We start from the raw sequence: 20,065 nt of genomic DNA on the forward strand, positions 1-20,065 counted from the left end.
CGTGAAGCCACGTCATCAATTCGTGTGTTTTGGGAGTGACATGTGTCCCATTTTATATTTAGGGCCAAAATAAATAAATGCAGTTAAAGGTAATTGAACCCAGCACTTATAGCACTGGTAATTTCTCTTAGAACCACTAGGCTAAAGTCATTTTTTATAAACATGTGGCCGCGAAAATACTTATTATCATGTCAGCTGGAAGCCCATGCTTCTTCTGCTTGTGGCGAGGGCCGACACTGAACTGACGTCAAGATGAAAATCGTGAAGTTAAAAACTTTGCTCCAAACAGTTTTGCAATGTTTCCAACCTTTATAACTTGATGCATATAATATATATCAAAATACATTTGTTGTATACGCTTTTATTAGTTTTGCTTTTAAAAGAAGGTATTTACAGTTATAAATGTTTTGTGTCAGTGAAGTAATGGTTAAAAAATCTCTATACATATGTCATTTTAAAATAACACTCAACTTTTATATATAGTCAATACATATGTGCATGTTATATTCTAGACTAAATATTTTCTTTTTTAAAAATATAGAAAACAATTTTTTTAGTTTACAAGCAAATGTTGTAGAACAAGTATGCATTATACAAAATGATATATATTTAAAATCCATACACAAAAACATAAAAGTTGTTATAGACCTCTTTCTGACACATGCACACTCCACTATGAATAAGAATTAAAAAAAACAGTATTGTCATCAAACTTTATCACAAATCCACATTTGTACATCTATAATTATGAGTTAGACAATTAGTTAATTTGATACAATACCAAAGCAAAAATAATCGAAAAACAACTATACCACCGCATACTAATAAGTAAGACATAACAGATAACCGAATTCTTGAATCTTAAAACAAATTTCAACTCGAGCATTTAGTGAATATCAAATTAACTAATATCCCGTCCGTAGGGCGGGCCGACCCTAGTATTATAATAATTTAGCGTTAAAAAAATCTATAGTAGTTCTTTCAATTTAATCGTAAGAAATTATGGATCTATTCGATGAAAACAATAACAAACTGAAAATGATAAAATTATCAAACATATTGATAAGATAAACAAGGTTGTTTATGATTTAATGTGAGATTTCTACTAATTGCATCCTCGATAACTCCCCTTTCCGATTATGTATTTCGCCTTTGTAAAGTTACCGACACGATTTATTATGAAGGGAAAGTTAGATCAACGTTAATCAATTTCTTGTGGATGTAAGGTTGGATCCACGTCATTCCCATCAATTACTCTGAGACTCTGCTCGTTGGAATTTTCCCTTTTTAACACATCCAAAGATTCCAAACAAGGAATGTCTATGAATGATACACAGCGATTAGAGCTACGAACCAAACCGAAATGATCTTCGACTATAAACATCAAACATCAACCGGTTTTGATCCGGTTCATACAAAAGCGAGCTAATTTATTTACCTATCTTGGATCAACAATGTCGACTATGAGAACGGCCATAATTCAGAAACATTCTTCTAACTCCTCAAGCAGTCATGATTAAGCTTATCTCCTAACCCAAAAAAGCGACCACGTTGAGCGATCACAATGATTTGATACAGTACAAACATGAGCTAACTTGAGAAAAATAGTGTGGTTCAATCCCCGTCCAGAGCACAACTTGGTTCTGTTTTGAACATTACTTGTGCTTGCTTGCGTTCCAAGTGAGAGACATTGTTCATCACTCTTCCTTCCCATAACCTTTTGGTGTGTGCGTGTTTTCATCAAGAATACAATAAGTCAATAACCACTAGTCCCTAAGCGGAGCATAACTCTTTCTAATGAGCTTCCAAAACACATTACAATAAAACCTAATGCACCGACGATTTTAGTAACCGACACTTTCTGTTTTAGGAAACCATCATTATTTCCAACTACCCATTTATGACATCCTCAATTATTGCACTATGTATTTCTTCTATGGAGAGATAAAGGTGGATCGACGTCATTCCCAATCAATTACAATTCATACTGAAAGTATCTTCCATACAAACAAACCGGAAATATCTTTGATACAGTCATGGACTAAGAAAAAAATCAAAGAGATACAAATCATACAAAAGACACTAACCGGTTAACCCAATCTCAAGCCGGTTCGTACAAACATGCTTGTTTTATTTACCTCTTGGATGATCAACAAAGTCGGCTACGAGAACGGCCACAATGAAGAAAGATCTCGGTAGGTTCCAAGCAGCCACGGAGCGAGTCGTGACCAAGCTGCGCTCTCTCGTTATCCCCAAATCCGAATATGCGACCACCTTGAGTCACCACAATGGTGTGATACAAACCCGTGCTTACTTGACACACACGGTGTTGTTTCAGACACTCCAACACTCTTGGCCTCAGGACCTTGTCGGAAACTCCTCTGTCAGGGAACCCTAGGCTTCCAAATCCCATCCACCCAAATCCATACAACAATCCACCTTCAACTAACACAAAAGTTTTCCTCTTTCTTGCACACACCTGCAAGCCAAAGCAGAGTCATGATAAGGACCTTCCTGACCACGTTTAGAACATGGGAGCAATCAACATATGTAAGGATCTAACCTGGACAGCGAGGCAGTTGTTGAGACTGACCAAAACTTGAGGAGTGATCTTGTCGTTTTCATCTCCATGCCCAAGAGCACCACAGTAACCTTTACCCCATGTGTATACCTAAGAGTTCAAAGAACAATCAAAACAAGATTCTTCTGCTTTCTCAAAACCAAATGGAGACATAGAGAGAGAGATGGAAACAAAGAACTTACACGGCCATTGGAATCAAGTGCCACGGCGTGTTCATCCCCTGCAGAGACACGGAGTATATGAATACCTTTTCTTTTAAAAGCCTGAATAACACGCGGCTGGTGCTCGTCCTGCTGCTCTCCATGACCAAGACAGAAACTAGAGCCAGAGCCAAACGAGTACACCGAGCCATCTTGTGTCACAGCTAAAACATAGCTCGGTCCCGTTGAGATTTGCACCACAGGGCCAACGCTTTGAAGAAACTCGACAGCTTTGGGTACTGGTCTGTCCAAGGTATCTCCATGACCAAGCTGTCCGTGTGTGTTTGATCCACATGTAAACACACGCCCTTCCCTTGATAGAAACACAGTGAAGTGAAGCCCTGCAGCAACCTGGTACAGGAGATGAGATCAGGAATGTTCTATTAACTCAATTTAGATACAGTTGGTATCAGTTTTTACCTGCTTACAAGGAGTTCCCTTCAAAGCCTCAACAAGCTTAGGCCTAAATATTGGACGGCTTATATCTAAGTGACCACAGCAATGCGATGAGTTATCCCCACATGTGAGAACCTGTGCAGGTTTTCAAGTAAGCATACATACTCAATAGGACAAGTGTTTTTATAGAAACAGAAGCAACCAACCTCTCCAGACTGCAACACAAAAGCAGAATGGTTCTGTGTGGCTGAGACTTGAGCCACTTGAGCAGAGAAGGGAAACTCCACAGGGGTAAACGCAACGCATTGAGTAGTTTCTGGTCCATGAGCAAGAACACCAGACAAACTCGACCCACAAGAGTAAACCTTTGAGTTGTTGATTAGCAACGTGTGATACCTTCCCGTTGTAACTTGCATCTGCACAAAGCATTATGAAAACAAACGCATTTGTAACTTCTAAACCAAGAACTCGCCAAATCATTCAGAGCTATACTCCTATCCTTTACTCAGTTAACGAAAACGTACATTGCCTGCAGAGGTTTCAACCATATCTGAGGACTGCTCAACAGACTGCAAGAACCTCAAAAGCCTCTTCCAGTTCCCCTCACAATTAGCGAAAAGCTCCTTCTGCGTAGCCAACCCCATTCCCACATAGACAGGATGCACAGAGCAGAGCTGAGACGCCGCGTAATCAGCCAGCGACCTGAACTTGAAAGGGTACAATCCAAAGCAGCTCCCTCCGAAAACCTTCTTCGAGGTCAGCTCCAAGCTGAGCAGATCAAACGCATTGAGCCTCCCAGATGTCAACACCTCCAAGATCAAATGACAAGGAAGATCCTCAAACGAAACAACCCAGTTTCCGCCAGCCATAACTATGAGAACAGAGTTTTCAGAATCGAACGTAAAGGACGAGACTTTATGAGAGGATTCAAGCTAAGGAAACGAAAGGTTGAGACTTTAAGGATTATAAAGGACAGATTTTGAGACGAAATCTAGAGCAGTTGAAGTAGCGTATGAAGAAGACGTTGGATGGTAAGAAGAGATAAGAGATCGAATAGGAGAAGGGAGTTTTAGATGAGAGTTTCGCAATTGGTCTATTCGAAGATCGAAAACTAATCATGAGAAGGGGTCAGATCGCTAAGGAATCAATCCCACCAGATTTCTTCAGAATTTTTACCTGCAAAAAAAAAAAAACAGAGTACCAAAACAGAGCAATCCCTAATTGATTTGATCGAGAAGAAGAGGAAGAAGAGTAATGTGAATGCGCGAGGAGCTTACCTGGAACGCAAAAGCTATTGACTTTATCGCCACTAATCAACAAAATGAAACCAAAAAGTCTAAAAGGAGCTTTGTTTTATAAGAGAATGATGAAAGACGTGTGAAGAGGAATATAAAATTCAGTGTCTTGCTTCTTAAGCTTCTTACTTTTGTGGCGATGCTTCCTCTCTGTCGTGGAGAGAGAGAGAGTTTGCAGAATCTTCTGGGGCTTTAACTAGTCCTCGTCTTCGTCCTTGTCTAGTTTGTGGTTGTAAATTAAACGCCAAAACTCTCAAAGTTTATGATGTTAGCATTTGACAATGAGGTTGGGGAAATCAATAACCAACCAGTTTGTAAAAGTCTTTTTCTATTGAAGTCACTGGAGACAAAAGCAAGATCTCTTACACAAGTGGGTCTCATCTCTCACCAATAAGAATCAATTTGGTCACACAACACACAAATGTTACAAACAGTGAAACAACATATATGAATATATTGCTATGTTCATGTTGTAGAATCTACTAAACTGGAATTCTGTCTTTCAGGTAGTTCAAGACCGCTTTTGTTCCTCTTTCTAGAATGGGTCTCCTGATGCTGTTTTCAATAATGTTGGTGAAAAGGGAAAGATAAATCAGACTTGTTGTTTGTATGATGAATGAATTTGAGTTGATTTTAAATGGAAGGAAGAAAATACCTTCTTAATGGGTTCCCATCAAGCCTTAGAACCTCAAGTGTTGGCTCAAGCAAACCCTAAGAAACAACACATGATTTTGTCATCAGAAAATTTTAATGCAATTTCTATGTTCCAGGTAGAAGGAAAGGCGGCTTACCAGTTCTGGAGGAAGACTTGAAATGTTGTTGTTGGATATGTCCAGATGTTTGAGTGAAGTCATCTTCTTGATATCCTGATTGAGAAAAAAAAAACACTTCGGTTAATTAGCTGACTGATACAATTTCCACTAAATCATAAACCACAAAGTAGACAGCTTATAGCAAACATACCTTGGGAATCGATTGAAGTGAATTCTGGCTCAAGTCAAGGATAAGCAGGTTAGATAAGTTGAGGATATCTTCAGGGACTTCAGACAGCTGGACTCGGCTGTCAAGTGAAGTAACATCTTAAACTAGCGAACAGTAACTAAATGGGCAATGGATGATGTAACGTACAATAACCAACCTCAAATAAAGCTCTTGTAGTTGTGGCATGTGCGAAAACTTGGGATGCTCTTTGATGCTCAATGAAGCTGCATTACCACTTATGTCGAGAATCTGAAGCCCAGAGACTGCTTGAAACCCATCCAGTGGAATCTTACAAGCAAATGAAAAAAGTAAGGTGATGGGTTAGCGTCTTCTAGAGTGGAAGCTATAGTCAACTCTTTAAATCTTTTCTCCACAAGCATCACCAACCTGCTTCAGGAGATTGTTATCCAACTTCAAGCACACAAGACCGGGAAGTAACTTCAAGATTTCACCGGGCCAGTCTTTAATCTTGTTCCTTGACAAAATCAAAGTCTGCAAATACAAAGATAATATGAAATCTTTAGCAACCATAACAGGTTTTGTATATAGAAAGTGTGTTTATGGAAAACTACCTGTAGGGAAACAGAAGAAGAAAGCTGAGTAGGCAATTCCTCGATAGAGTTCTTAGAAAGATTAACTTTCGTGATTTCACCAGACTCCCAAACTTGTGAAGGGACAGCAGTCAAGTTGAGACCTTCCAGAGAAAGTTCCTGGAGTTGTGTTCAGCGTCAATCGATTAAGAACATGAATTCCTGTTTTCTCTTACAAATATAGAACTCTTTTTAGGATGGTGCTGAGATCTGTGATTTCACTTACCTTTGAAGATATGGACATACGAGCTGCTGAAGCAATTACATTCTCCTTCGTCGGAGTGCTTGCACTAGTTTCTACAAATGGAAACTTCTAACAGTTAGCCACAACCTCTTAGATGGGAGAGAGAGAAAGAGTGATGGTTGGACTAATGCACCTTCACCATTAGATAGACGGCTCCTAAGATACTTTAATAGAGCAGCTGTAGGACCATTTACTAACGTGCTGAAGAGTCAAAAAACGAAAGAAATATTGGTCTCTTGAAGTAGCAATCAAACTAACACCAAGGAATCAAGAAACCAGACAATGGGAGAGTTAAAATTTACCTTCTAAGGGTTCTCAAAGGATTGCCAACAAGCACAAGCTTTTTCAGAGTAGTCATGTTTCCTACAAGAAAAGGAGAGAACAAGAATCATTATGCTAATTGCTATTTTAATGATGTCATATGTAAATTCATTAACAAGCAGGGGATGCAAAAATGGCAAGTACCGAGCTCAGGATGCAATCCTGTCAATGAATTATTTGAGAGATCAAGGTACGAGAGCTTCAATTTACATCCTCCAACTGGATATTCCTTGAGCTGAAAATCAGGAGAAATCACAAGAGTGCAGGCCATTATTTAAAAGATAGTGATTGTCACTATATAAAGGATTATATAATGACATAGAATGTCAGAAAACAAGAAATGAGCACAATACCTGATTAGAACGAAGATCAAGTGTTCCTAGACGTGACAGATCTCCAATCTCTGCTGGTAATGTCGATAGTGAGTTCATTCTGGCATAAAGTACAGAGAAGAGAATGTCAGTAGTGAAAGTCTCTAATTAGATACCATGTAGGACCAAACAAATCTTTCTTAAGAAACAGTTAGTAGAGAATGACCCCAAATAGAACTCCACAAGAGAAGAGCAACCGCCTATTGATGGTGGGATAGACGAGATTTCTGCATGAATCGAATAAGAAAATTAACTCAGCAACTACATAGAAGGAATGAGTTACAGAAACGTTATCTCCTCAGATTTGACTTACTGTTCTGATGAAGGTCAAGCCGGATAAGACGTGAAAGGCTTCCGATATTTTGTGGCAGATCAACCAACATATTCTTAGCTGCAGAGTGAAAATATATTAACGTGTGTCCCCACAATCTTTCAGTATATAAGAAAACGCAGAATAAAAAACTGAATATCATTACATGCATTAAGCTCTGTAAGCATGGTCCACGATGCTATCTGTCTCTCAGAGAGCGCAGTGAGCTTGTTTCCCTGCAACAAGCATAAATTACATTGGTAAATCATCTATCTATGAAAACCATTGCCTTCTCTTTCTTTCAGAAGGCTATACTGCCCTTGGTTATTCCATACTTGCATTCTAACTATGTATTTTCAAGATTAATAAAGTTCTAATTTCGTCGGGAAAAAAAAGGTCGACACTATAAGTTAGAGAAAGAAAAAGACACCACTCTCATACCTCCACATCCAGCTTGGATAATTTGGAACAGTTGGCCATGTCTTCATGCAAACTGGAAATTTGATTATTTGAGGCCTGTGGATTATAGTAAAAGCACAATCATTGCCATGAAAAATATGAGAGAAAGTTTTAAAAAAATCAACTGATCCAAAAATAACAGAGAACAACCTTCAAATCAGATAAGTCTAAACATCTTCCAAGAGATTCTGGAAGTTCTTTAAGCCGATTGCTTGAACAATCAAGCCTGAAACCATCACAAGAAATTTAAATCAATTATGAGCTGCGAAAGTTTAGTGAATCCAATGCCCTAATCTAATTATATGCCAGGATAACCTACTTGACAAGAGAAGTTGCAGAACCAATTTGCTCAGGAAGTTCTGAGATGGAGTTGAAGGACACATCCAACGACTTCATCGCCGTAAGCCTACGAATGAGAGAGCATTTGACCATTATTACCAAAGTGAACACAATGGAAGCTAGCAAGAAAGCTCAAGAAAACACTCACTCCCCAATGGCAGCAGGAAGTTGCGACAGTTTGTTGTGACTGACATTTAACACAACCAAACAAGCAAGGTTCTTAAGATCTTCTCTTAAAACCTCGATTTCGTTATGTGCCAAAATAAGCTTCTGCAAATCAACCGCCTACAATGTGCAAGATGGAGGAAACTTAAAACATTTCAAGAAATTTGATGACATAACAAGAATGCATTAGAGAAAATGATATAAATTGATCACCTCCCACCAGTTCTCCCCTTCTCCGGTTGTTTCCAGACATTGATAAACCTCTGTAGGTACCTCCCTGCAAAATTGAAACAACCCTCTCAAATCAATAAACAGTGGTGAAAGGAAAAGACTTTGCAGCAGCTCTCATATACAATGGGATCTCGTGACCATACAAGATCTGATCTTAAGCAACAGAGAGGATCAAAATCTTTTGAATTATAAAAGTATTTACAAGTTTAAAAAAACAAAAAAAAAAAAGAGAGACTCGTCATCTACTGGAGATGCATCTAGTCACATTCTATCCAATTTCGAAAACTTAAAAGAAAAAGAAAAAAACAATGGAAGCTAGGGGATCTAACCGGAGAGATCGATTGGAAAGGTTGAGCGAACCGGAAGTTCGAGCTGCCTTCAGAATCCGATCCATTACCAGACACAAAACACTCTCTGTGCCTGTTCTTCGTTCGTCTCCTTCGCTAATCGCTTTATGAACAAAGATGTTGAACGGCGTCGTTTCGGGAATATGGTTTAATAAAACAAAATTCACAATATTATTCGTATTTTTTTTTAATATTATAATATACAGCTTGACTGGGTTGGGTTTATGAGCCGGCCTATTAAACCAGAGAGACGATCAAAATAGTGAACAAAAAGTTACGTGAAGCCAAGTCTTTTTGTCTTGTGCTCTTTCTACGTCTTTTTTGTCATCGTTGCTGTAATGATGATTCCGAGAATGATTGATCATCATGACCATGGCACGAGCGATGATCATGTCACACTATAAATCAATATTAGGCAATTCAATTACAGTTCCAGTTAGTTGCCTGCTTCTTTACTATTTCTGGTCTTCATTTATTTAAAACTTTGTGTTGGTAACGTTGGATTATTCAACTTAATGTGACGCTTTTATCAAACCAAAATACGATATATATATCCTTATGAGTGATTTTATTATACTTTTGTGTTTCTATGGACACTGAAAGCTTAGACGAGCATCTCGTTTGAAGTGGGTGCAAGAGCTTCTTCGGTCATAGTTCCTTTGTCTGACATGTGCTTGTCTTGTCCTGAAACGAAAGGTGCACAATGGGAACAGCTTGGTGGTTGTTGGTATATAGGTGGGCGGTAGTATGGTACGCTTGGGGTGCAACCACCGGTTTGGCTTCCCCCAGAACCATAACCAGGATTAACCCTGACCCCTGGAATCATAAAACCGGGAATCTGTGCGCCTGGAACCGTTATGGGAGGGATTGATATGCTTGGGACAACTACACTTGGTACACTACCACTAGAGTCACCTCCTACGCCGATACCAATCCCTTCGCCTGAGCCACTACCTTCTCCATAGCCACTTCCATAGCCACCTTCTTCTCCATAGCCACCGCTTTCTCCATAGCCACCGCCTTCCCCATAGCCACCGCCATGTCCAAAGCCCCTACCTTCACCATACCCCATAGGCTTAACTGTTTGGTCAGGATCTTCTGGTTCACTCGCCAGGGACTGCACTTTATGATCAGGCTTTTCTTTGTGATCGAGCATAGTTTTAGGATCAGGTTCTTCTAGCTCACCCCACATGGTTTGCAGTTCATGATCAGGCATGACCTTGTCCTCAGGCTCTTCTGGTTCACCCGGCATGGACTGCAGCTTATGATCAGGCATGACCTTGTCCTCAGGCTCTTCTGGTTCACCCGGTATGGACTGCAGCTTATGATCAGGAATGACCTTGTCCTCAGGCTCTTCTGGTTCCCCGGGCATGGATTGCAGTTTATGATCAGGCATGATCTTGTCCTCAGGCTCCTCTGGTTCACCCGGCATGGATTGCATTTTGCGATCAGGCATGATCCTGTCCTCAGGCTCTTCCGGTTCACCCGGCATGGACTGCAGCTTATGGTCAGGCTTCACTATGTGCTCAGATTCTACATTGAACATCTCATGATCTTGCACGCTCAAACTAGGCTTCACAACATGGTTCATATCTAGCTTCATTGAGAGATCCTTGAGAACCCTGCGTGCCAAAGTTGAACTAAAGAGGCATAGTAACAGGAGGAGTCCAAAGCATTTGCCTTGGTGTCCCTTTGCCATTTTTTTTTGTTAATCCTATGAAATAAACTGATCCTGCTTGTACATTTTTCAAATAATGAATCCCTCATGGTTTTTATAGGAAGTGATATTCTTTAAAGAAAACACATACCGTGAAAGCAAAAAAAAAAAGAGTGATTCACAAACATAGCATGAGTCCAAGGAGAAAGGTAAGAAGGTGCTTTATTCCATAACACAAATTGTGTGTTCAAGTTTTCGAACTCGTTTTAGGATTAGTTGCCAACAAGAAAGTGCATCAAAAACCATCTTAGGAACAAGATGTTATTATATAGTGTATCCATGTAAAAATAAACACAGCACTTGGTAGATTTCAGAGAGTATTATCAGGCATCACCAGCTCTCAAACCTTCAGCCAAAGCACGTGCTCTGTTCTGGGTTTGTCTTTCTACAGCAACCACCTACAATAAATTCATAAGAAAAAAGCTTTAAAGAAAACGGATCGAAAGGTCCAAGAAGATACATTACCAACTGCACTTCCGAGTGCACAGCCCCAGAGAATCCTCATTGACCACTTATCCCTCTCGACACCATCATACTTTGCTCTGCAATAAACCCCCTTCAAAGCTATAGTTTACCAGCAAAAAGACTCAAACTAAAATTCAAAAAAATTACTCGAAATGTAGATCTATAAACTATTTGGGGAAAAAGTAGATGAGAACAACAATAGGAGTGTGAGATTACCAGAATTCAAATGAAACAAGAGGGGCTACTTTGTCAATACTAAACATAAATGTGCTTATTTGGATAAATAACAAAACTACGGAGGATTGCTCCATAATTAATAAAAACATAAAGGACTAGACTACATCCTCACATGTAATGATACTTTTTTCTTTTGACCGAATGTTTTACTTTATCGTTTTCACAAAATTATGAAATCTATATTATTAAAGTTGAAGTACACATTGAGATTGTTTGACAATATGGATAGTAGTTAAAAAATAGTATTGTTTGGAAACATGGATAGTAGTAAGTTAGAAAAAAATAATGGGCTTATGCTACTAAAAAATTGGAAGTCCATTACATTATATTAAAAAGTAATAAGTCTATGTTACTTGATAATATATATATTCAAATCAAAATAATAATTTAAAATTGATTTATATCAAAAATTCATTCAAAAATAAACATATATTCAAAATTTCATTTTTACTAACATATTTTTCAATAACTATTATAAAAATGTTTTCAATATATATAAGAAAAATACAATACAAAGCCCAATTTCAAACACCAACTTAAATTATGGTTTTTATGTTTCACATTAAATTTTAAAATATAATTTATGTGATTATTTATATCATTGTACGTATAAAATATTATTAATTATAAGAAAACTTATTTGATGGTACTTATAAAATATGATTAATTATATGATAACACATATTTTGTAACCTATGATGACACATATAAGATATATATATATATATATACAATAGTGATTAGGGGTGGGCGTTCGGGTTCGTTATCGTTTTCAGGTCTTTTTGGGATTTCGTGTTCATTTCAGATCTTTGAGGATTTGGTTCGGATTTGGATAATCAATTTAAATAGGTTTGATTTAAATATTTGGTAGAGAATTAATAATTATTAAAGTATTTTTGGAGTTTTGAGTATATTTTAACTATCTAAGATATTTACGTTTGATTATTTGTATATATTTTCAAGCATTTAAGCAAACTAAAAAGTATCATATATATTCTGGATGTTTTTATATATATAAAATCTAAAAATAATTAATGTATATATTAGTATATAAATCTATTTTGGATACCCAAAATACTTCGGTTCGGATCGGATTAGATTTCAGTTCTTCAAATACCAAAATTTTGAATAATTCGGATATTTAATCAATTCCGGTTCGGATTTAGTATTACTTATTCGGATTGGGATCGGTTCAATTCTTCGAATTTGAGGTTTTTGCCCAACCCTAAATAGTGACATAAAAATCAAATAGCATCATATTTTTTTAAAAAAATACACCCGCACAGGCGTGCGGGTCAAAATCTAGTTCAAATTATTATTCATTTCTGCAATTCGACTCTATGAAAACTCCTAAGTATCTTTTATCAGTGTATCGATTTAATATACATCTGCTCTATTAACTAAGGTCATTAAAATGTGTTGAGTCTCAAAAAAGTCTTAATATTTGATTTTTACCTTATTGGGAAACATTAAAACATCTAATGGAGAGTTAAATGTAAGTGAAGTTTCGGGGAAAACGCTTTTGACAAAACACTCCTAGTCCTGCACCGATTTACATTTGTCTACTTATAACATCGCTGGCAAAATTTATCTCTCTAGTCTTCTTCTCCGGTCCACTTCACGAAGTCTCGGTCTTAACCAATTATCAGTTTGTCGATTGAATAGCCCTCTAGGCTCTACTCCCTTACGTCTCCGGTGGCTCAAAACCTTCCTCCGACCTACATCGCTACCCTGTGTTTCCGGTGGTAAGCGATAACTATTACATTCTACTCTTTTCTCTTCGAAACGAGTTCGGATTGCTTCTCTATCAAAAAAAAAAAAAGATTCCTTTATTCCTTTCTTCTTCTTTTTTTATGCTGTTTTTAAAGGTTTCACATTCTTAGCTTTCTTCTATTTTGCGCTGTGGGTATTTTGATTATAACGAGTAAAAATCGTGTTTTTATTTATTTTTTCCTCTCTTTTGTCACTGTGCCATTGATTTGTTTCACTTGTATTACATTACAACTGCAAAAATGATTGCTTGATTGGCTTTCCTAGTGGCAACTGTGCTGTTCGCCATTACATTAAGTAAGTTTCATTTTGGTCGGAGATTATGCCTGCCAGGTGTTTGTTCAATGCTTTTTTTTTTTTGGGTAGCCAAATGTATATTCAAAGTTTTCTTCTTTTTTTCGGACATAATTACAAAACCATGTTCTGCTTTTAGTTACCCAGTCAGAGGACGGCTTTTAGTGCATATTCTATTTTGGATGTTATGTAGAGAACATTTTTACTCAGCATTCTCCAATTAGCTTCACTACCAGACTTGTTTGCTCATCGACCCATTCGTTTTTTGGTAGGAGGAGGAGACATGTCAATGATTGCAAGCTCTTCCCACAGTGATCCAGATTCGAGAAGCCTGCAAGTCCTTCTCGATGCTTTTGGCTCTCGTTTCTCTCTCGACGACATTGCTGCTGCCTACTGCCAAGCTAGCCAGAACGTCCATGAAGCTGGTGAGATTCTCTTCGCCATGACCACCAAAGAGACGCCTCAAAGTGACCAAGTGAAAACGAATGGAGCAACCTCAAAGCCAACTCATGTCTACGTTCCCAAGAAAGTTCAGCCACGAGAGAATGATAGCAACGCCGCCAAAGTATGGAGGCCGAAGAAAAGTTCTGTATCAGTTGGTACTGTTTCAAGTGTTATTGGAAAGGAGTATGCTAGAAGAAGCATGCCTGAATCAAATGCTCGCCAAGAAGCAGTTAAACCGATGAAGATAGACGCAAGGGATATTCCTGAAACTGAGATATGGAGTGAAGAAGAATTGCCAAGAAGCAGTGAGGGAAACGTAAGCAGGGCACCTACTGATGTTGAGGAGTTTATTGCTAAGATGCTCGGAGAAGGCTTTCAAGCTAGCCCTGAGGTTATTCAGCAGATTCTTGGTAAGCATTCTCTACTTTGATAATTGCTTTGACATCATTCATGATCTTAGCTGCTAAAATTTATCTTCTTTTTCACTAAACTGTCAGGCGTATGCGGATATGATGTGATGAAGGTAAGCCAGTTCCCTTAGCTCTGAAGCAAGTAGTGTATTATTTGTTTCTTTAATTTGCTTTTTGCATAAGATACCTTCGTGTTTGTCTTTAAATATTTTTATAATATGTTTTTAGCCTTTCTTGGCTGCATTATATTATACTCTCCCATACCTTGAAGCTCTCTAAATTATGACCTGTGAACTTTATAGTTGCATCACTTTTTATTTGAGCTACTTTGAGAATCCATTTCTTGTGCTTTAATACTATTTGCTGACTAAGTTTGAGATGAAATTGACTTTTCAATCTGATAAGATTTGTTATTAAACTCTTCTAACTAAGATTTTGGTGTTTTCCTTTATATTAGACTTTTTAGATTTTTTCCCCTTTTTATGTTGGATTTATTAATTAGTTTAAGATTTGTTTTTACATCAGGTTTATGATTAATGAGAGATCAACTTCCATAAATTAATCTTAATCTCTAAACTGGAGGGTTTAAAGAAAGCATAGCCTAAATCCTTTTTCTCTTTCTCGCCAGAGTCAAAAAGCGCATTCACATTCCTATTGTCTCTAATTTGTATTCACTTGATTGTTAGTGGTATCTTTATAGCTCTTGGCATTTGGCTCCTGTAAGTATTGAACAGGTCCTGCCTTATCTTTGTGCTGTAACTTGTTGATTTGGCATCCACTCTTAATGATATTGCAGAGTACGGAGAAACTGCTTGACTTGTCTGATACCAAGAAGCATGCTGATGTTGGAATCTCTAATGAAGTTGTGAGCTTTTATTATGACTTTCAGTTTGGTCGTTGTTAAAGAATATTAGAATACCGTCTTCTTATAAATCTAACTCTGCTTGGTTACTTGGTTTGTTTCCCTTCACTTAAAGACTTCACAAGTTGATCCTCAGAGGTAAGATTTTTCTAGTCCCTCCATTGCTGATCCTTTTGATATTTTTCCTCCTCAAATTTATCTCTGTGATGATGCAGCAGTGGTGAAGCAAGAACCGTAACAGGTTCACAGGACGGAGGCAAGAACAATAGTGGTCTTGAAAAGGAAGTGTTAGAAGCTTTGTTCTCTGGTGCAGAAAGATATGAGGAAGTACCAAAAGTAACTCGACGATTTGGAGAAAGGAGAGCAAGAGTTGCCGGCCGTCTTGTTTTTGAACCTCTGGAAGACACTTTTCAAGAGAGTGTTGTTACTGTGATACAATCAACAAATACATCTAAAGAAGGTAACCGTGACAGAGTCTCTCCTTTCTCAAGAGTCTGCTAAACTATCTACGTTTCTCTCTTTGATAGATGAAGATGATGAAAATGAATACACGGCACATCGTAAAGCAGTGCACGAGAATTTGCAGGAGATGAAAGAATACTACGGAGCTGTAAGTTTTTTAGATAACAAGAATGTGATTGCCATGATGTGATGGTGGCATAACTAAAAACCTCTTTCTATTTGGCAGGCTGTAGAAGCATTCTCCAAAGGAGAAACCGAGCGAGCGCACAGACTCGTGGAGAAGGTACAATTTGGATTGAAAGTGATCAGTGTCTTCTTGTGTTATATCTAATAACTATTTGATATCTTCCACAATACAATAGGGACACTTTTTCGGACAAAAAGCTAGGGATGCAGATGACAAATCCGTAGCAAAGATGCTTGAACTCAAGTCAGTTAATTTCGCAACTATTTAATTTCAGTCTTGTATTGTAGTTTTCTGCTCTTTCTTTACTCCATTGGCAAGAAGTGTTGAGAAAACTCAAAACCATGCTAATATGTTGTTATAGGGAAGACGATGGCTCGGCTTACAAGGAAGACGAGGTCGTGACAGTAAATGTGAATGAACATGAACCAAGGGAAGCTCTTCGTCTTCTCAAGCTCCAACTTAGGAACTTCTCTGGCATTCCATGTAAGGCTTTAAAATCCATCTCCCTAGAACCTATTTTTTTGCTCTAGCAGAAACGAACCTAATCTGTTTATGATTCAGCTATTAAGTACCTCAGGGTCAAATTGGGTGACAACAAGGAAGACTCCAAATGCAAACGACGGGTAAACCATCTCTGCTCATCTATCTTCATCTCTGAATAGAACTTGAACTGATTCGTTTTACTTTGTTTCCTTAGCGTACGGCAATTGCCAAGTTGCTGTCGGGAGAATCCATTGCTTGGTCTGAAGAAGATAATGGCCTCCTGATGATGATTCGCGTTGATGAGGTTATCCCCGAGAAGTTGAGTTTTGCCAAGAAATAAGAACACCCATTTGTTCTTAATCCTTTTGCTTCATTCCATTACAAATTTTGAGTGTACTGTTTCAAACACTCCATTCATTAATGTAACCAAACCATTTTGGGAAGAAATATAATATTATGGTTTCAGAATCCTCAAGCCATCTGACATTACAATATGATTATAATGTTTCTGAGAGATAACAGATACCATTCTTTAAGTAAGAAACAAAACTTATACAGTATGGATCTCTATCAGTGGGTGAGTCTCTGAACATCTTCCTCATTGTTATCTAAAGTTTCAAGTAGAAGCGACGGAGCGTGCTGAGCATTCCCTTGATTCTCCTCCGAGTCTTGACAGAAAGAGAGTATGATTGTGTCTATGGACATCTCAACCACCGCAAAGAACAGTGTAGCCACAACATACCCCAGAGCCCAGCATGCCTGTGCATAGAGAAGGGAAAGTCATAATCTACAATGTCTTTTTGAATCTACAATGAGTCTTAGAGGGAGAAGAAAAGTTTTTTTTTACCAAGACAGGTAATAGAGGGGAGGAGACTTTGTTGTGAGAATCCCTATACTTGTGAGAATCCAACATCAGAAAGCCAAAGAGAGCACTGAAGAGACTCACACAAAGCTTCCCTAGAAACAATATAACATCTCCTATTACGTTAACCTTCCCTATCCTCATAATGTTGTTCATGATCAGCTCTGTCGCCATTGCAGACGATTTGCAAAAGCTTTTCCCTGTTATAGCAATCTGAAACAAGACACCAATCTATCAAGAAATGGACTTTCACTTTGCTAAAAGGAAGAGAGTTTCTATTACCATTATGTAGGCATTGCGGTTAACCGATTTGAGAGTCCACTCAACGCTTTTGAGACACCCACGTGATGTGTAATAACCCATTCTCCCAAGCCAGTGATCAGGTGTGGTCCCTCTCACTTTTGTCCTCCGACGAATAGCTTCGAGAATGAACCGAACAGACTCCACAAAAGAGACAACGAGCGAACCAAGAGCCACTGATCCCAAGTTGTAGCGTGCAAGCCGCTTCATAGAGGCGAAAACAGGAAGAAAAGGTATCTCCGGAGACGCTGCTTCTTCCCCTTGAGCCCAATAATAAGAAGCAACAGATCCAGCAATCACCGTAGCAGAAGACGCAACGAAGAACTGTGTGGCCCAATAGCAACCAAACAGATGGAAGAATATTGCAATGGTGATGTGAGGAGTGTAACGTATGCTGTAGCCGCAACAACGGTCACAGTTCACTTTCTTTAAGACCAGATCATACGCGCAGCAGTTGGTGTTGTTGCAGTTGTTCTGAACAACTTGACCAGAGCTGAATAGATGGAGAGCTGCTGAGAGCCAGAACATGTAGAATATGGCGAGCATTGCGTATGGTATAGCTGGGAATATAATCAGCGCTTGCACTTCTCCTATTACCTTAGCAGCTACCTGGATTTCACAAGTACATATGCATATAACAAAATGACATTTCTAGCAAAAAGCCAAACTAATAACCAACTACTCCCTTTCATTTTAGTTGTAGTTTATTTACATAGATTAAAAAAATATTTAATTTTGTATATTTCCAAAATAAAAATATCATTACCTATACACCTAAGCATATTTCAACCAATAGAAAATTAAACAAGATAATATTGTTAATAAATTTTACATCGAAAATCTAAAACAATGCTTATTTTAAACGAAAATTTTACTATACAGCTACAATTAAACTGAAAGGAGGGAGTAATACTTACCTTGAGGACTGATGTAGCCATGAGGATACGGCGGATGATGGCGATTGAAGTGAGGATAGCAATAACTGAGATGAAAGTCATCAGAATGGCGACTCCTCTGACATGAGTCAGCTCCTGGGAACACAAGCAAATACAAATAAGCATGGAGAACTGAGACTAACGGTCTCATGATTTAATGTACTTGAAAGCAAATGTTGATGAAACTTACTCGACCATATACATGAAAGTATGGGTCATGCTCACCGATGATAGGTGTTACAGCATCATTCCCAATCCATCCAGCTACAAAAAAATGACACAATATTGAGTCCAAATGACTTGAAACACAGTAGATATTTGATTTTTTTCCTAAACCAACCTTTCAAGTAATAGAAGATGGTCACCGATATTAAAAGCATGTTGAAGAGGACAACAGTGATCCATGGCATGGCCGCAACAAAATGCCTAATAAGGAGAAGCCAAACAATGGATAGAAAGAGCGGGACAAGGCCTCCACACACAATCAACACTGGCCACGACTTGCCTATATCAGCCACATAACGCTGCAAGTTAAACAACCAACAAACACTTTAGAACATTCTTCAAAACCATCAGGAGCGAAGAGGATAAGTCTCTAACCTTTAGAACCGAGGCACGAGAATTCAATGACCTTCTGATGGATTTGTCTATGATCATATCCTCTTCAATACTCACACCACCCATCTGCTGCCAGTGACGAAGTGATGAGTTCGAAGCACGAGCAATATACTGACAGCTCCAATAAACTACAATAAAAACAAATCTCGTTACAAAACAGTACTAAGGAAACAAAGAAAGACTGAAACTTACTTACCATTGACACTAGGGAATATAATAGGGTAACAAGGACCCTGAAGCTGAAGAGAAGAGTTCCTCATCTCAGGAGTAAGAAACTCAAAGTAATCATAGTTCCTGTCCACCCAATCACTCATCTTGAGACGAATCTCGCCGTCAGGATAGTCACAGACCCAGTTTAGAGTATCATCCGAAGGCGCAGGACAATCCAAGAGACAGATAGTCCTAGCGTTAGCCAGCTTATGCTCCCCATCTTTCAAACCACTCTCATAAACTTGGTTTGGGTTTAGCCAATACCTAAGCTCAAGTTTAGTAAGGTCACGGTGACGGTGCTTGCTCCCACACACATTCCCTTCATAGTCCAATCCATATGTGAGTCTAGAAACATAAAGACACAACAACCCCACAAAAACAAGACATCAATCATACTTTTACTACAAAGATTCAAACTTTGGTGTGATGAAAAGGTGAAGTCTTTATACCAAAGATGGAAATTGTTACCTTAATGGGTTGCCTTGGTTGAAGCCAAAGCTGGAATTAACAATCATTGAGACCCAAAAGGCAATGAAGATGATGAGAAACGTGATGTCTCTGCACTTTCTGTTGTGTTTGATGATCCCATCCTTTTCACTCCCATCACTTGAAGTGTATCTTCCAATCACAGCTCCCAGAGGTCCTCTCATCCTCTTTCTTTCTCTTCACTGTCTGGAAACCCTTAAGATCAATGATAGAAAAAAAGAAGAATTTCGGAGAGAACAATACAGAGAGAGAGAGAGAGAGAGAGAGAGAGAGAGAGAGAGACCTTTTTACTAAAGACTAAAAGAGTGTCTTCTCTTTCTTGCTCTGTGTTCTTTGTTCAAGAAGAGTGTGAAAGCATTGGAAGGGTATTAATGTCTTTTGATGAAAAGTTAATTTCTTTTTTAATGGCTCTGTTCAATCTTATATCTATCATCCGTGGAACATGAAAAGAATCCATGTCTGGTTTCTGATGGGCTTTGCATGTTTTTGACTA

General features: G+C 38.3%; 5 protein-coding genes across 13 annotated transcripts; 1 reads left to right on the forward strand and 4 right to left on the reverse strand.

Annotated features, from left to right (window-relative positions):
- Positions 1-1,941: 1,941 nt before the first annotated feature.
- LOC103869920 (probable E3 ubiquitin-protein ligase HERC3) lies at positions 1,942-4,687 on the reverse strand. The gene is made up of 7 exons (XM_009147997.3): positions 4,455-4,687; positions 3,702-4,353; positions 3,384-3,593; positions 3,202-3,312; positions 2,764-3,132; positions 2,564-2,671; positions 1,942-2,479 (listed from the first exon to the last, which is right to left on the reverse strand). Exons 2-7 carry the CDS (start codon positions 4,044-4,046, stop codon positions 2,150-2,152), a joined length of 1,473 nt encoding a protein of 490 aa, XP_009146245.1. The 5' UTR covers positions 4,047-4,353; positions 4,455-4,687; the 3' UTR covers positions 1,942-2,149.
- A 96-nt stretch (positions 4,688-4,783) lies between these two features.
- On the reverse strand, positions 4,784-9,163 carry LOC103869921 (plant intracellular Ras-group-related LRR protein 6). The gene is made up of 21 exons (XM_009147998.3): positions 8,813-9,163; positions 8,466-8,529; positions 8,236-8,372; positions 8,068-8,154; positions 7,899-7,974; positions 7,731-7,805; positions 7,456-7,525; positions 7,293-7,370; positions 7,146-7,206; positions 6,962-7,040; positions 6,753-6,843; positions 6,590-6,650; positions 6,421-6,488; positions 6,270-6,340; positions 6,026-6,163; positions 5,841-5,945; positions 5,611-5,741; positions 5,436-5,532; positions 5,264-5,338; positions 5,128-5,183; positions 4,784-5,027 (listed from the first exon to the last, which is right to left on the reverse strand). Exons 1-21 carry the CDS (start codon positions 8,875-8,877, stop codon positions 4,955-4,957), a joined length of 1,758 nt encoding a protein of 585 aa, XP_009146246.1. The 5' UTR covers positions 8,878-9,163; the 3' UTR covers positions 4,784-4,954.
- A 138-nt stretch (positions 9,164-9,301) lies between these two features.
- On the reverse strand, positions 9,302-10,579 carry LOC103869922 (keratin, type I cytoskeletal 10). 3 transcript variants are annotated; one of them, XM_033292809.1, is made up of 2 exons: positions 10,316-10,579; positions 9,302-10,135 (listed from the first exon to the last, which is right to left on the reverse strand). In XM_033292809.1, exons 1-2 carry the CDS (start codon positions 10,527-10,529, stop codon positions 9,435-9,437), a joined length of 915 nt encoding a protein of 304 aa, XP_033148700.1. In that variant the 5' UTR covers positions 10,530-10,579; the 3' UTR covers positions 9,302-9,434. The 3 variants fall into 3 exon arrangements, with proteins under 3 accessions (XP_033148700.1, XP_033148699.1, XP_033148698.1); XM_033292808.1 differs by having other exon boundaries at positions 9,302-10,255; XM_033292807.1 differs by having other exon boundaries at positions 9,302-10,579.
- Positions 10,580-12,611: 2,032 nt separating this feature from the next.
- Positions 12,612-16,629, forward strand: LOC103869924 (putative nuclear RNA export factor SDE5). Of its 7 annotated transcripts, none has more exons than XM_009148005.3 (12): positions 12,612-12,994; positions 13,586-14,167; positions 14,255-14,280; positions 14,964-15,029; positions 15,145-15,167; positions 15,248-15,489; positions 15,557-15,639; positions 15,718-15,774; positions 15,854-15,921; positions 16,040-16,161; positions 16,240-16,301; positions 16,376-16,629. In XM_009148005.3, the coding sequence occupies exons 2-12, from the start codon at positions 13,597-13,599 to the stop codon at positions 16,499-16,501; spliced, it is 1,446 nt and encodes a 481-aa protein (XP_009146253.1). In that variant the 5' UTR covers positions 12,612-12,994; positions 13,586-13,596; the 3' UTR covers positions 16,502-16,629. The 7 variants fall into 7 exon arrangements, with proteins under 7 accessions (XP_009146253.1, XP_009146252.1, XP_009146251.1 ...); XM_009148004.3 differs by having other exon boundaries at positions 12,613-12,994; positions 15,245-15,489; XM_009148003.3 differs by having other exon boundaries at positions 12,615-12,994; positions 14,964-15,032.
- LOC103869923 (choline transporter protein 1) lies at positions 16,554-19,909 on the reverse strand. The gene is made up of 9 exons (XM_009148000.3): positions 19,555-19,909; positions 19,073-19,431; positions 18,859-19,004; positions 18,599-18,782; positions 18,449-18,522; positions 18,241-18,354; positions 17,306-17,932; positions 17,009-17,236; positions 16,554-16,920 (listed from the first exon to the last, which is right to left on the reverse strand). Exons 1-9 carry the CDS (start codon positions 19,734-19,736, stop codon positions 16,732-16,734), a joined length of 2,103 nt encoding a protein of 700 aa, XP_009146248.1. The 5' UTR covers positions 19,737-19,909; the 3' UTR covers positions 16,554-16,731.
- Positions 19,910-20,065: the final 156 nt, after the last annotated feature.

This window comes from Brassica rapa, chromosome A05, assembly GCF_000309985.2.
Source record: "Brassica rapa cultivar Chiifu-401-42 chromosome A05, CAAS_Brap_v3.01, whole genome shotgun sequence".
In the NCBI taxonomy this organism is placed as follows: domain Eukaryota; kingdom Viridiplantae; phylum Streptophyta; class Magnoliopsida; order Brassicales; family Brassicaceae; genus Brassica; species Brassica rapa.